Consider the following 14,635-nt stretch of genomic DNA (forward strand, 5'->3'; position numbering starts at 1 on the left):
CTGCGCCGCCCACTGGGCACGCGGGAGCCACGCTGCCCCCGCCTCCGGGGCCTGCGCCACTGGGCACGCAGGAGGCACGCTGCCCCCGCCTCCGGGGCCTGTGCCGCCCACTGGGCACGCAGGAGCCACGCTGCCCCCGCCTCCGGGGCCTGCGCCGCCCACTGGGCACGCGGGAGCCACGCTGCCCCCGCCTCCGGGGCCTGCGCCGCCCACTGGGCACGCAGGAGCCATGCTGCCCCCGCCTCCGGGGTCTGCGCCGCCCACTGGGCATGCAGGAGCCACGCTGGCGCCGCCCACTGGGCACGCGGGAGCCACGCTGCCCCCGCCTCCGGGGCCTGCGCCGCCCACTGGGCACGCAGGAGCCACGCTGCCCCCGCCTCCGGGGCCTGCGCCGCCCACTGGGCACGCAGGAGCCACGCTGCCCCCGCCTCCGGGGTCTGCGCCGCCCACTGGGCATGCAGGAGCCACGCTGGCGCCGCCCACTGGGCACGCAGGAGCCACGCTGCCCCCGCCTCCGGGGCCTGCGCCGCCCACTGGGCACGCGGGAGCCACGCTGCCCCCGCCTCCGGGGCCTGCGCCGCCCACTGGGCACGCAGGAGCCATGCTGCCCCCGCCTCCGGGGTCTGCGCCGCCCACTGGGCATGCAGGAGCCACGCTGGCGCCGCCCACTGGGCACGCGGGAGCCACGCTGCCCCCGCCTCCGGGGCCTGCGCCGCCCACTGGGGCGGGGCTCGGTCCCGCGCGTGCTAGGCGCCCCTCGGACGGCGGGGGGCGGGGCCCACTGGCCCCGCCTCGTGGGCGGAGCTCCGCGCGCTGTATGTGCGCGCGCTGCGTCTGCGCCTGCGCCGCCCGAGCCTTGCCCGGCGGCCGGTGGTCCCCAGGGGCCGGCGCTCCGCGCCTTGGTAACAGTTGCCTTGGAGACGGGCCGTTCGGCCGCGAGCATCCTCTCTCGGGCCGTCCTTGGGAAGCGTTGAACAGGGCTGACCATGGAGGAACAGCCGGATGAGAGAAAGGGCCTGTCCCGCAAGCAGAGCCAGGAGAGGCGGGGGTCCCAGGAGAGGCGGGGATCTCAGGAGAGGAGGGGGTCTCGGGGGTCACTGGAGGGGGCAGAAAGGCGACGTTCTCTGACCCAGGCCCCTTCAGTTACTAGGCTAGGGGAGGTTTCAGCCCGTGGGTCCCAAGTCAGCCTGGGCGGACGGGGGTCCCAGATGGGCATGGGGCCGCCGTTGTCCCAAGGCAACCTGAGGGGGCCAAGGTCCCAAGCGAGCCTGGGGTTGCCAGACGAAGAAGTAGACAACGATCTGATGGAAACGCCCTCCCAGTTAGAGCAGATGTATGACTTGGTGGGCACAGCCCCCAGCCAAGTCAGCATGCCAGAGACCTTCATTCCAGTGGCTGGGGGGCTCTATCAACGCAGCAGCACCATATTTCAGCCGGAACCCACACTGTCCTCCGGCAGCTTCCAGCAGGAGGAGGAGGAGGGCTTCCACGGCCCCTATGCCTTGAACGATCCTCAGTTCAGAGGCTCTCACGTGGGCCTCTCCTTTGGGCCCTTCGACTACGAGCTCCCTGAGCCTGAGCCCCGGGAACTGATGTTACAGAATGCCAAGGCCTACCTGCTGAAGACCAGTGCCAAGTGTGACCTCAGCCTGTGAGATATGGACAGCCCCCAGGCCCTGAGAGGGAAGGCCAGTGGAGCCTTCAACCACTACCCTCCCCTTCCCATTGGACAAAATTAGGGAACAGACCCAAGGAAGGGATGGGATGGGTCCAAGATCACACAATCTATGGGTCCATAGAGAACCTCCAGAGCAGTGGGCATAGGAGACAGACTATTCCTATGGTCAAAAGACCCTGCCACAGAGGCCCCAGTTTCTGCAGCTGTAAAAGGATTGTTGGGAGCTATAGTCCTGAAAGCTATAGAAATGGGACAGGATTACCATGGCCAAGACTTAAGGTCAAAATGGTTCTTGGAGATCATTTTGTTAGAATACAAGATACTCGCATTTAGCAGAGAGGAAAGGGAGACCTCTGCCTTGCCCCTTGGCCCCATTACACCAAGCTCGGGCCCTGATCCCCTCATCACCCCTAAGTATCCAACAGGATAGAACTCTGAAAGTCCCCTTTCTGATAAATTAGCACTTGTCATTCCTTGGTACCTTATTCTTCCCCCTTCATGGATCTCTCCCATCTTCACCTAACCTGCTGCCTCTCCCTCTGCCCCCAAGCCACCACACCACTCTGCTGCTACATCTGTCCTCTCACACTGAATCAATTTGTTTTGTCCTATTGCCACACTCTGACCCTGGATCACTGCTTGCCATTCACCTTTCTCATTCCTATTCTCTATTTGGTTTTTTGTTTGTTTTTCCAACAACATGTAAATAATAGCTTTCACCTTTTTTTTTTTTTTTGCAAAATTTTGTTCTACATTTTTCTGCCCCCCTTCCCCTGAAAGAAAGCCATCTAATATTAATCTTGTGAAAGAAGAATCAAACCCAAATGGAAGAAAAAAGAGACTGCATAATACACCTTTTTTTAAATTGCAGATAATAAGCTGGGAACTGTCTAGATATGGATGGCATTTGATATCACACGTCTTTTAGAATTGTCTTTCCAACCCTATTCTCTTGCTATAGAAAGGTACTGGCCAGTTGTTCCAAGCCAACTGGGTCTACCATCAATTTGTCATCCAACCTTAAGTGGATCTTTCCAGACCCAGAAATTCTTTTATTCTTTCCTAAATTTTCCATCTCACACTGGCTGCTCCATATCTCCTTCCCACAAGTTTCTCACACTGTCCATTCTCTAATTTCTCACTTAGAAGAGGAAATGAGTCAGTAAGAGGCTGTCCATGATGAATTTCCTTTGCTCCCCTATTCTGTACTTTAGAATTCCTTCCTATCCCCCCCTCCCTTCTTTACCTGCTTTGACCAAAATCCTTCTTGCTAAGGATGAGCTTTAGTCTTGATCCCATTCTCTCCCATATCCACTGGGCAGCCCACTCCCCCTCAAACCCCTCCCCCCCCAATCTTTAATTTGGCCCTATCTACTGGTTCCTTTCCTGCTGTCTACAAACATATACAGGGTTTTTTAAAATGCCCTTTCCCAAGATATAATCTCCCTTGCATAGTCCAATTCCCTGAAAAAAAATCTCCATTTTCTCTTTCCAATTCCTTGGTTATCCCTTTGCAAGTAGTTTCCAATTTCACCTCTTAAATGGGACTTCTGTCCAGAGATACCATATCTCTTAATTGCTCCGTCGAGGGAAGCTGATCACCCTCTGAGATAACTCTTCCAAACCCTGGGTTCTTCCAACTGCTCTCTCCTGGGTCCTTTCCTACCTAGTTTTAGCTTCCTGCACCCTTCCTGTACCAAGTCCACATGGGCTGTGTGATCCAAGCCAGTGTCCCTAGACAGATGCTTTCCAGGTGGACCCAGTCCTGACCTCTCTGCCGGGCTCGGCTATTGCTAACTGCTTTAGACATCTCAAATGGAATATTCGGCAGACATCTTTTACTCAGAGACTTCTAAAATGGCATGAATCTCTTCTCTGCCCTCCTCACCCATTCTCACTGCCAGTTTTCTCATATTATTGGGGGCGCCATCATTCTTCCATTCACCAAAATTCACGACCTCATAGCCAGACAATCACCAAGACTTAGTGAGTCTACTCTCAAAATGATTCCCCCATCCATCTATTCCTATCTTTTACTCATATCACCTCTCCTCCAGTTTAGTCTGTTCTTAGCCTCTTGCCTGGATTCTTCTAACAACTTCCTGTTGGACTCCCAGCTTCTGACCTTTCTCTTCCCCAATCCATGCTCCATTAAGCTTCCAAAACACATTCTAAAGCCCAATAGTAACTGTGTCATTTCCCAGTTCAAGAAATCTCTATGGCTCCGTATGACTCCTAAGGTCAAATACACCTGGCATCTCAAGCCCTTTATGATACGGCTTTTCTGAAATAAGATAATTTTTCTAGAGTCCTCCCTGCTCCACTCTGCCCCAGAACCAGGGTGTCCTTAAATTATTCTGTGGATTAATTCACATGCTTCCTCCCTTTCCTCCTACCCCAAATAGAACATAAGCTCCCTGAGGACAGGCTTTGGGGGTTTATGTTGTGTTTTAGCACCTAGCAGAGTGCTTTGTACACAGAAGGGGCTTAATACTTCTTGGATTGAACTGGATTAGAAAGAAACTGGCCGAGTGACCCAGTAAGGAGAGGGTGAGCCAGGTGTCCTGCATTCCAACCTATGGACCTTTTTACCACTCCCTGGGGGACTGCTGTGTCTGATCTTTAAAACACTTCACTATATATCGAGCTTTAGTGTCAAGAATATCTTATGTGAAGTCAAAGGATGTGGTTTGGATCCTGGCTTTACTGCAGAGACTTGTGAGGCCTTGGGCAAGGCACCTCACCCTAGCCTCAGTTTCCCCATATGGGATACAATGTCCTTACCACAGCGCTGGGGAGAGGAAGGAGGAAGGAAGGATTGTTATTAATCCACCTTCTGTGTGTGGGGGGAGAAATTGAGGGGCTTAAATGAAGTCACACAGGAAGACAGGGAGGAGACTGGGCAGGGTTAGAATCCAGGAGCCATGACTACTGTTCTCTTCTCTCCTCTCTGTTTTCTCTCTCTGTCTCTGTCTCTCTTCCCCCACCTCCTTCCACTGTGTGATTTAGGCATGTCCTTTACCTCCTCTGGACTTTTATTAAAAGCTCAGAGCTGATCTCTGGGATCTTTCTGTCACTGAGCTTCTCATTACTAGTCTAGGATTCCCAGGATCTGGTCTGACGTAGGGACTTGGAGAAAGAGGTCAGGGATGGGCAGTGGAGAGTTGAATAACAGACTAAGGGTTGGATCCCACAGATCATAGGGATCCAGGAAGGGATCCTGAGTAAGGGAGAGACATGGTGAATGCCCCTTCCCCACCCCACCCCCATCCCAACTTGTGCCTCACTTGTTCTCCCAGGGACCAAACAACCCAATTCCTAAAGTTCCTTTGTCTCCTGACCACAGCCCTCTGACCTTTGTGGGGTGGGAGAACCTAGCCATTTAATCTCAAGAGTCCCTGTCCTTGCAGGTATGAACATCTGGTGAACTTGCTGACCAAGATCCTGAACGAGCGACCAGAGGAACCCCTGTCCATCTTTGAGTCCCTGAACCGGTCAGTCCAGGAGGAGTGGTTCCACAAGAAACTGGATACACTGAGGGATGATCCCGAGATGCAGCCTACCTATGAGATGGCTGAGAAGCAGAAGGTCCTGTTCCAACGTGGGGCAGGCGAGGGTGAGCAGGAGATGGAAGAGGAGGTGGTAAGTGCACTGCCCCATCCCTAGCCCCACTGCATCCCAGCTGTACTGATATCCCCAGGGAGACAGGGCAAGAGGACATGAAAGCCACATTCAAGAAATGGTACCTGAGATCTTACACACACACACACACACACACACACACACACACACCCCTCACATGAACACATATTTATAATATGACCACAACATACTTACACACAATCATCATAAATCACACACCAATTCATAACATGCAAATGATAATAAATGAACATACAAATACATTCCACAAAACACTAGCCTTGTCTACATATACAGGGGCATACCTGCACTGTTTTTAATTGTGCAAAACTTTTTAAACTTAACATAATCCAAAATATCTGTTTTACATCTAATAATGTCTCTTTCTCTTGTTTGACCACAAATTCTTCCCTTCTTCAAAGATCTGACAGGTAAACTATCCCTATGCTCTCCTAATTTACTTATGGTAACGTCCTTTATGTCCAAATCACTTCCCATGTGTCCTATTGGGCAGTCATTGTTTAGTTACGAGTGGACTGTCGAGAAGATTGGGGAAGACCAAAATTCATTGGTCAGTCCCCACCTAGAGAACTGTGGCCAGTTCTGGGTTCCAGACTTAGGAGGGATTTTGATCAGGTCCAGAGCAGGTCCAGAGAATGGAGTCAAGGGCTGAAAACTGTCGATATGGATGCGTAGCCAGAAAAAAAATTAAACAAAAAAGACTGAGGATAATGGGGGGGGGGTGTTTTTAAGCATTTGAGATTCTATCACACGGAAAAGGGATTTGATCTGCTCTGCCTTCATGGGCAGAGCTGGGAGCTTGTTGTTCAGTCACACCTTCAAGACCCTGAGGACCATAGGACACTAATACTGTCCGTGGGGGGCTTTGGGTGGCAAAGATATTCGGGTGGTTTGTCCTTTCCTTCTCAAGTGAACTAAGGCAAACAGCTTAAGTGATTGCTCGAGGATTATCGAGCTAGTGAGTTTGAGGTTGGGATTTAAACTCAGGTCTTCTTGACTCCAGGTCCACAGCTCTAGCCACTGGACCATCTAGCCACCTCCAGAACTAGGAGCACTTGATGGAAATTCCAAAGAAGTCAATATCATCTTCATGTAAGGACAGATTTCTTGTTAGAGCGATAGAGAAAAAGAGAGATAAGCTCATTTATGGGTTCTAGAACGTTTCTGCTTCCTGGAAAAGTTAAGTCCAAGGTTTTGTAGTGGCGAAGTGTCCTTCTCAAAGTGTGGGAACCTGGGGGGCCCCTAAGATCCTGTCAGGGGATCTGAAAGGTCAAGACCATTTTCATATTAATACTAAGATGTTTTCATTTCTAATACAGCAAATATTCATTGATGTTCTCTGTCCGAAGGCTCTCCTACCTTGATGTTCTTTCTCTGTTCTAAGGCTCTCCAACCTTGATGTTCCCTGCTATAAGCCTCTCCCACCTTGATGTTCTCTGTTCTAAGGCTCTCCAACCTTGATGTTCTCTCTTTGTTCAAAGGCTTTTCCACCTTGATAATCTCTCTCTATACTAAAACTCTCCCACCATGATGTTCTCTGTTCTAAGGCTCTCCTACCTTGATGTTCTCTCTCTGTGATAAGCCTCTCCCACCTTGATGTTCTCTTTTCTAAGGCTCTCCCACCTTGATGTTCTCTCTCTGTTCCAAGGCTCTGCCACCTTGATGTTCTCTCTCTGTTTTAAGGCTCTCCCATGTTGATGTCTTCTTTCTATTCTAAGGCTCTCCCACCTTGATCTTCTCTATTCTAAGGCTGTCCCACCTTGACCTTCTCTGTTGTAAGGCTCTCCCCACTTCATGTTCTCTTTTCTAAGGCTCTCTCTGTTCTAAGGCTCTCCCACCTTGATGTTCACTGCTCTAAGGCTCTCCCACCATGATGTTCTCTGTTCTAAGGCTCTCTTACCTTGATCTGTTCTCTCTGTTCTAAGTCTCTCCCACCTTGACGTTCTCTCTCTTTTTCAAGGCGCTCCCACCTTGATGTTCTGTGTTCTAAGGCTCTCCCACCTTGAGGTTCTCTCCTCTAAGGCTCCCCCACATTGATGTTGTCTGTTCCAAGGCTCTCCCACCTTGATGATCTCTTCTCTAAGGCACTCCCACCTTGATGTTCTCTCCTGTTCTAAGGCTCTCCCACCTTAATGTTCTCTGTTCTAAGAGTCTCGACATTTATCTCTGTTCTAAGTCTCTCTGACTTTGATGTTCTCTGTTCTAAGTCTCACGCACATTGATGTTCTCTGTTCTAAGGCTCTCCTACCTTCATGTTCTCTCTCTGTTCTAAGGCTCTCCCACCTGGATGTTCTCTCTTTGTTCTAAGGCTCTCCCACCTTGATGTTGTCTCTCTGTTCTAAGGCTCTCCAACCTTGATGTTCTCTCTTTGTTCAAAGGCTTTTCCACCTTGATAATCTCTCTCTATACTAAAACTCTCCCACCATGATGTTCTCTGTTCTAAGGCTCTCCTACCTTGATGTTCTCTCTCTGTGATAAGCCTCTCCCACCTTGATGTTCTCTCTTTGTTCTAAGGCTCTCGCACCTTGATGTTCTCTCTCTGTTCTAAGGCTCTCACACCTTGGTGTTCTCTGTTCTAAGGCTCTCCCATCTTTATGTTCTCTGCTCTAAGGCTTTCCTGCCTTGATGTTCTCTCTTTGTTCTAAGGCTCTCGCACCTTGATGTTCTCTCTCTGTTCTAAGGCTCTCACACCTTGGTGTTCTCTGTTCTAAGGCTCTCCAATCTTTATGTTCTCTGCTCTAAGGCTTTCCTGCCTTGATGTTCTCTCTTTGTTCTAAGGCTCTCCCACCTTGATGTTCTCTCTTTGGTCTAAGGCTCTCCCACGTTGATGTTCTCTGTTCTAAGGCTCTCCCAAGTAGATGTTCTCTGTTCTAAGGCTCTCCCACCTTGATGTTCTCGGTTCTAAGGCCCTCCCACCTTGAGGTTCATGGCTGTAAGGCTCTCCCACCTTGGTGTTCTCTGTTCTAAGACTCTTGACATTTATCTCTTGTTCTAAGGCTCTCCAACCTTCATGTTCTCTGTTCTAAGGCTCACCCACCTTGGTGTTCTCTGTTCTAAGGCTCTCCCACCTTGATATTCTCTGTTCTAAGGCTCTCCTACCTTGATCTGTTCTCTCTGTTCTCAGTCTCTCCCACCTTGAAGTTCTCTCTCTGTTCTAAGGCTCTCCCAGCTTGATGTTCGCAGTTCTAAGGCTCTCTGACCTTGATGTTCTCTTTTCTAAGGCTCTCCTACCTTGATGTTCTCTCTCTGTTCTACGGCTCTCCCACTTGGAGGTTCTCTCTTTGTTCTAAGGCTCTCCCACCTTGATGTTGTCTCTCTGTTCTAAGGCTCTCCAACCTTGATGTTCTCTCTTTGTTCAAAGGCTTTTCCACCTTGATAATCTCTCTCTACACTAAAGCTCTCCCACCTTGTTGTTCTCTGTACTAAGGCTCTCCCACCTTGATGTTCTCTGTTCTAAAGCTCTCCTACCTTGATGTTCTCTCTGTTCTAAGGCTCTCCCACCTTGATGTTCTCTCTTTGTTCTAAGGCTCTCCCACCTTGATGTCCTCTCTCTGTTCTAAGGCTCTCACAACTTGGTATTCTCTTCTAAGGGTCTCCCATCTTTATGTTCTCTGCTCTAAGGCTTTCCTACCTTTATGTACTGTCTTTGTTCTAAGGCTCTCCCACCTTGATGTTCTCTCTTTGTTCTAAGGCTCTTCCACCTTGATGTTCTCTGCTCTAAGGCTCTTCTAACTTCATGTTCTCTGTCTGTTCTAAGGCTCTCCCACCTTGATGTTTGCTCTTTGTTCTAAGGCTCCCCGACCTTGATGTTCTCTGTTCTAAGGCTCTCCCACATTTATCTCTGTTCTAATGCTCTCCCACCTTGATGCTCTCTGTTCTAAAGCTATCCCACCTTGCTGTTCTCTGTTCTAAGGGTCTCCCACCTTGATGCTCTCTCTGTGTTCTAAGGCTCTCTAAAGTTCATGTTATCACACTATTGTAAGGCTCTCCCATCTAGATGTTCTGTGTTCTAAGTCTCTCTCACCTTGGTGTTCTCTGTTCTAAGGCTCTCCTACCTTGATGAACTCTATTCTGAAGCTGTGCCACCTTGATGTTCTCTGTTCTAAGGCGCTCCCACCTTGTTGTTCTCTGTTCTAAGGCTCTGCTACCTTGATGATTTCTGTTCTATGTCTCTCACACCTTGACATTCTCTGCTCTTAGGCTCTCCCACCTTGATATTCTCTTTTCTAAGTCTCACCCACCTTGACATTCTGGGCTCTAAGGCTCTCCCACCTTGATGTTCTATGTTCTAAGCCTCTTCCACCTTGATGTTCTCTTTTCTAAGGCTCTCCCATGTTTATGTTCTCTCTCTGTTCTAAGGCTCTCCCTCCATGTTGACATTCTCTGTTTTAAGGCTCTCCCACCTTGATGTTCGCGGTTCTAAGGCTCCCCCACCTTGACGTTCTCTTCACTAAGGCGCTCCCACCTTGATTTTCTCTCTCTGATCTAAGGCTCTCCCATCTTAATGTTCTCTGTTCTAAGAGTCTCGACACTTATCTCTGTTCTAAGGCTCTCCGACTTTGATGTTCTCTGTTCTAAGGCTCACCCTCATCGATGTTCTCTCTTCTAAGGCTCTCCTACCTTGATGTTCTCTCTCTGTTCTAAGGCTCTCCCACCTTGATGTTCTCTGTTCTAAGGCTCTCCTACCTTGATGTTCTCTCTCTCTGTACTAAGGCTATCCCACCTTGATTTTCTCTTTTTGTTCAAAGGCTTTTCCACCTTGATAACCTCTCTCTATACTAAAACTCTCCCACCTTGTTGTTCTCTATTCTAAGGCTCTCCCACTTTGATGTTCTCTGTTCTAAGGTGCTCCTACGTTGATGCTCTCTCTCTGCTCTAAGGCTCTACCACACTGATGTTCTCTCTTTGTTCTAAGGCTCTCGCAACCTGATGTACTCTCTCTGTTCTAAGTCTCTCCCACCTTGGTGTTCTCTGTTCTAAGGCATTCCCATCTTTATGTTCTCTGCTCTAAGGTTTTCCTACCTTGATGTTCTCTCTCTGTTCTAAGCCTCTCCCACCTTGATGTTCTCTGTTCTAAGGCTCTCCCATGTAGAGGTTCTCTGTTCTAAGGCTCTCCCATGTAGAGGTTCTCTGTTCTAAGGCTCTCCCACCTTGATGGTCTCGGTTCTAAGGCCCTCGCACCTTGACGTTCTCTTCTCTAAGGCGCTCCCACCTTGATGTTCTCTCTCTGTTCTAAGGCTCTCCCACCTTGGTGTTCTCTGTTCTAAGACTCTCGACAATTATCTCTGTTCTAAGGCTCTCCGACCTTGATGTTCTCTGTTTTAAGGCTAACCCACCTTGGTGTTCTCTGTTCTAAGGTTCACCCACATTGATGTTCTCTGTTCTAAGGCTCTCATACATTGATCTGTTCTCTCTGTTCTTAGTCTCTCCCACCTTGACGTTCTCTCTCTGTTCTAAGGCTCTCCCACCTTGATGTTCTCAGTTCTAATGCTCTCCGACCTTGCTGTTCTCTACTCTAAGGCACTCCCAGGTTGATGTTCCACTCTCTTTTCAATGGCTCTCCCACCTTCATGTTCTGTGTTCTAAAGCTCTCCCACCTTGATGTTCTCTGTTCTAAGGCTCTCACACCTTGGTGTTCTCTGTTCTAAGGCTCTCCCATCTTGATGTTCTCTGCTCTAAGGCTTTCCAAACTTCATGTTCTCTCTCTGTTCTAAGGCTCTCCCATCTTGATATTCTCTGTTCTAAGCGTCTCGACATTTATCTCTGTTCTAAGGCTCTCCGACTTTGATGTTCTCTGTTCTAAGGCTCACCCACCTGAATGTTCTCTGTTCTAAGGCTCTCCTATCTTGATGTTCTCTCTGTGTTCTAAGGCTCTCCCACCTGGATGTTCTCCCTTTGTTCAAAGGCTTTTCCACCTTGATAACCTCTCTCTATACTAAAGCTCTCCCACCTTGTTGTTCTCTGTTCTAAGGTTCTCCTACCTTGATGCTCTCTCTCTGTTCTAAGGCTCTACCACCTTGGTGTTCTCTGTTCTAAGCTTCTCCCACCTTGATGTTCTCTCTTTGTTCTAAGGCTCTCCCACGTTGATGTTCTCTGTTCTAAGGCTCTCCCACGTAGATGTTCTCTGTTCTAAGGCTCTCCCACCTTGATCTCTCCTACAAGGCTCTCCGACCTAGACATTCTCTATTCTAAGGTTCTCCCACCTTGATGTTCTCTGCTAAAAGGCGCTCCCACCTTGATGTTCTCTGTTCTAAGTCTCTCACACCTTGGTCTCTGTGCTAAGGCTCTCCCCCTTGATGTTCTCTGTTTTCCAAGGCTCTCCAACCTTGATGTTCTGTGTTCTAAGGCTCTCCCACCTTGGTGTTCTCTGTTCTAATGCTCTCCCATCTTGATGTACTCTGCTCTAAGGCTTTCCTACCTTGATCTTCTCTCTCTGTTCTAAGCCTCTCACACCTTGATGTTCTCTCTGTGTTCTAAGCCTCTCACACCTTGATATTCTCTCTCTCTTCTAAGGCTCTCCCATGTTCATGTTCTCTGTTCTAAAAGTCTCGACATTTATCTCTGTTCTAAGGCTCTCTGACTTTGATGTTCTCTGTCCTAAGGCTCACCCACCTTGATGTTCTCTGTTCTAAGGCTCTCCTACCTTGATGTTCTCTCTCTGTTCTAAGGCTCTCCCACCTGGATGTTCTGTCTTTGTTCTAAGGCTTTCTCACTTTGATGTTCTCTCTCTGTTCTAAGGCTCTCCAACCTTGATGTTCTCTGCTCTAAGGATCTCCCACCTTGATGTTCTCTGTTCTAAGTCTCTCCTACCTTGATGTTCTCTCTCTGTTCTAAAGCTCTCCCACCTGGATGTTCTCTCTCTGTTCTAAGGCTCTCCATCCTTGATGTTCTCTCTTTGTTCAAAGGCTCTCCCACCTTGATATTATCTCTCTATACTAAAGCTCTCCTACCTTGATGATGTCTGTTCTAAGACTCTCCCACATTGATGTTCTGTGTTCTAAGGCTCTCCCACCTTGATGTTCTCTCTCTGTCCTAAGGCTCTCCCTCCTTGATATTCTCTGTTCTAATTCTCTCCCACGTTGATGTTCTCTGTTCTAAGTCTCTCCCACTTTGACGTTCTCGGTTCTAAGGCTCTCCCACCATGAAGTTCTCTGCTCTAAGGCTCTCCCACCTTGATATTCTGTGTTCTAAGTCTCTTCCACCTTGATGTTTTCTGCTCCAAGGCTCTCTTACCTTCATGTTCTCTGTCTGTTCTAACCTCTCCCAATTTGATGTTCGCTCTTTGTTCTAAGGCTCTCCGACCTTGATGTTCTCTGTTCTAAGGCTCTCCCACATTTATCTCTGTTCTAAGGGTCTACCATCTTGTTGTTCTCTGTCTGTTCTAATGCTCTCCCACCTTGATGCTCTCTGTTCTAAAGCTATCCCACGTTGATGTTCTCTCTCTGTTCCAAGGCTCTCCCAAGTTGATGTTCTCACCCTGTTGTAAGTCTCTCCCACCTTAGTGTTCTCTGTTCTAAGGCTCTCTTACCTTGGTGATCTCTATTCTTAAGCTGTGCCACCTTGATGGTCTCTGTTCTAAGGTTCTACCTCCTTGTTGTTCTCTGTTCTAAGGCTTGCCCACCTTGATGTTTTCTGTTCTAAGTCTCTCACACCTTGATGTACTCTGCTCTATGGCTCTCCCACGTTGATGTTCTCTTTTCTGAGGCTCTCCCACCTTGATGTTCTGTGTTCTAAGGCTCTCAAATCTTGATGTTCTGTCTTTGTTCTAAGGCTTTCCCACCTTGAGGTCTCGGTTGTAAGGCTCTCCAACCTTGATCTCTGTTACAAGGCTCTCTGACCTAGATGTTCTCTATTCTATGTTTCTCCCACCTTGATGTTCACTGGTAAAAGGCTCTCCCACCTTGATGTTCTCTCTCTGTTCCAAGGCTCTCCCACCTTGATTTTCTCTCTTTGTTCTAAGTCTCTCTCACCTTGATGTTCACTGCCCTAAGCCTCTCCCACCATGATGTTCTCTGTTCTAAGGGTCGCTTACCTTGATCTGTTCTCTCTGTTCTAAGTCTCTCCCACCTTGACATTCTCTCTCTGTTCTAAGGCTCTCACATCTTGATATTCTCTGCTCTAAGGCTCTCCAACCTTGATGTTCTTTTTCCTAAGGCTCTGCCACCATGACGTTCTGTGCTCTAATCCTCTCCAACCTATATGTTCTCCGTTCTAAGGCTCTGCCACCTTGATGTTGTCTGTTGTAAGTCACTCCCACCTTGACGTTCTCTCTTCTAAGTGTCTCCCACCTTGATGTTTTCTTCTGTAAGGCGCTCCCACCTTAATGATCTGTTTCTGTTCTAAGGCTCTCTTACCTTGATCTGTTCTCTGTCTTCTAAGTCGCTCCCACCTTGACGTTCTCTCTCTGTTTTAATGCTCTCCCACCTTGATGTTCTCTCTCTGTCCTAAGGCTCTCCCAACTTGATATTCTGTGTTCTAAGTCTCTTCCACCTTGATGTTTTCTGCTCCAAGGCTCTCTTACCTTCATGTTCTCTGTCCATTCTAAGGCTGTCCCAATTTGATGTTCGCTCTTTGTTCTAAGGCTCTCCGACCTTGCTGTTCTCTGTTCTAAGGCTCTCTGACATTTATCTCTGCTCTAAGGCTCTACCATCTTGATGTTCTCTGTCTGTTCTAATGCTCACCCACCTTGATGCTCTCTGTTCTAAAGCTATCCCACCTTGCTGGTTTCTGTTCTAAGGGTCTCCCACGTTGATATTCTCTCTCTTTTCTAAGGCACTCCCAAGTTGATGTTCTCACTCTATTGTAAGTCTCTCCCACCTTGATGTTCTATGTTCTAAGTCTCTCTCACCTTGGTGTTCTCTGTTCTAAGGCTCTCCCACCTTGATGATCTCTCTTCTGCAGCTGTGCCACCTTGATGTTCTCTGTTCTAAGTTTCTACCTCCTTGTTGTTCTCTGTTCTAAGGCTCGTCCACCTTGATGTTTCTGTTCTAAGTCTCTCACACCTTGCTGTTCTCTGCTCTAAGGCTCCCCCCCCTTGATGTTCTCTCTTCTAAGGCTCTCCTATCTTGATCTCTTTTACAAGGCTCTCTGACCTAGATGTTTGCTATTCTGAGGTTCTCCCACCTTGATGTTTTCTGCTAAAAGGCTCTCCCACTTTGATGTTCTCTCTTCTAAGGCTCTCACACCTTGGTCTCTGTTCTAAGGCTCTTCCACCTTGATGTTCTCTCTCTGTTCCAAGGCTCTCCCACCTTGATTTTCTCTCTTTGTTCTAAGGCTCTCCCACAATAATGTTCT

General features: G+C 48.7%; 1 protein-coding gene across 1 annotated transcript in view; it reads left to right on the forward strand.

Moving 5' to 3' along the window:
* Nucleotides 1-865: 865 nt before the first annotated feature.
* Nucleotides 866-14,635, forward strand: part of RSPH6A (radial spoke head 6 homolog A) — a 74,403-nt gene continuing 60,633 nt past the window's right edge. Inside the window, exons 1-2 of the mRNA XM_074219249.1 lie at nucleotides 866-1,651; nucleotides 5,089-5,320. Of these exons, the coding sequence (XP_074075350.1) occupies nucleotides 987-1,651; nucleotides 5,089-5,320 (897 nt within the window). The 5' untranslated portion in view covers nucleotides 866-986. The remainder of the gene's footprint in view (nucleotides 1,652-5,088; nucleotides 5,321-14,635) is intronic.

This window comes from Macrotis lagotis, chromosome 1 (genome assembly GCF_037893015.1).
Source record: "Macrotis lagotis isolate mMagLag1 chromosome 1, bilby.v1.9.chrom.fasta, whole genome shotgun sequence".
Lineage (NCBI taxonomy): Eukaryota > Metazoa > Chordata > Mammalia > Peramelemorphia > Peramelidae > Macrotis > Macrotis lagotis.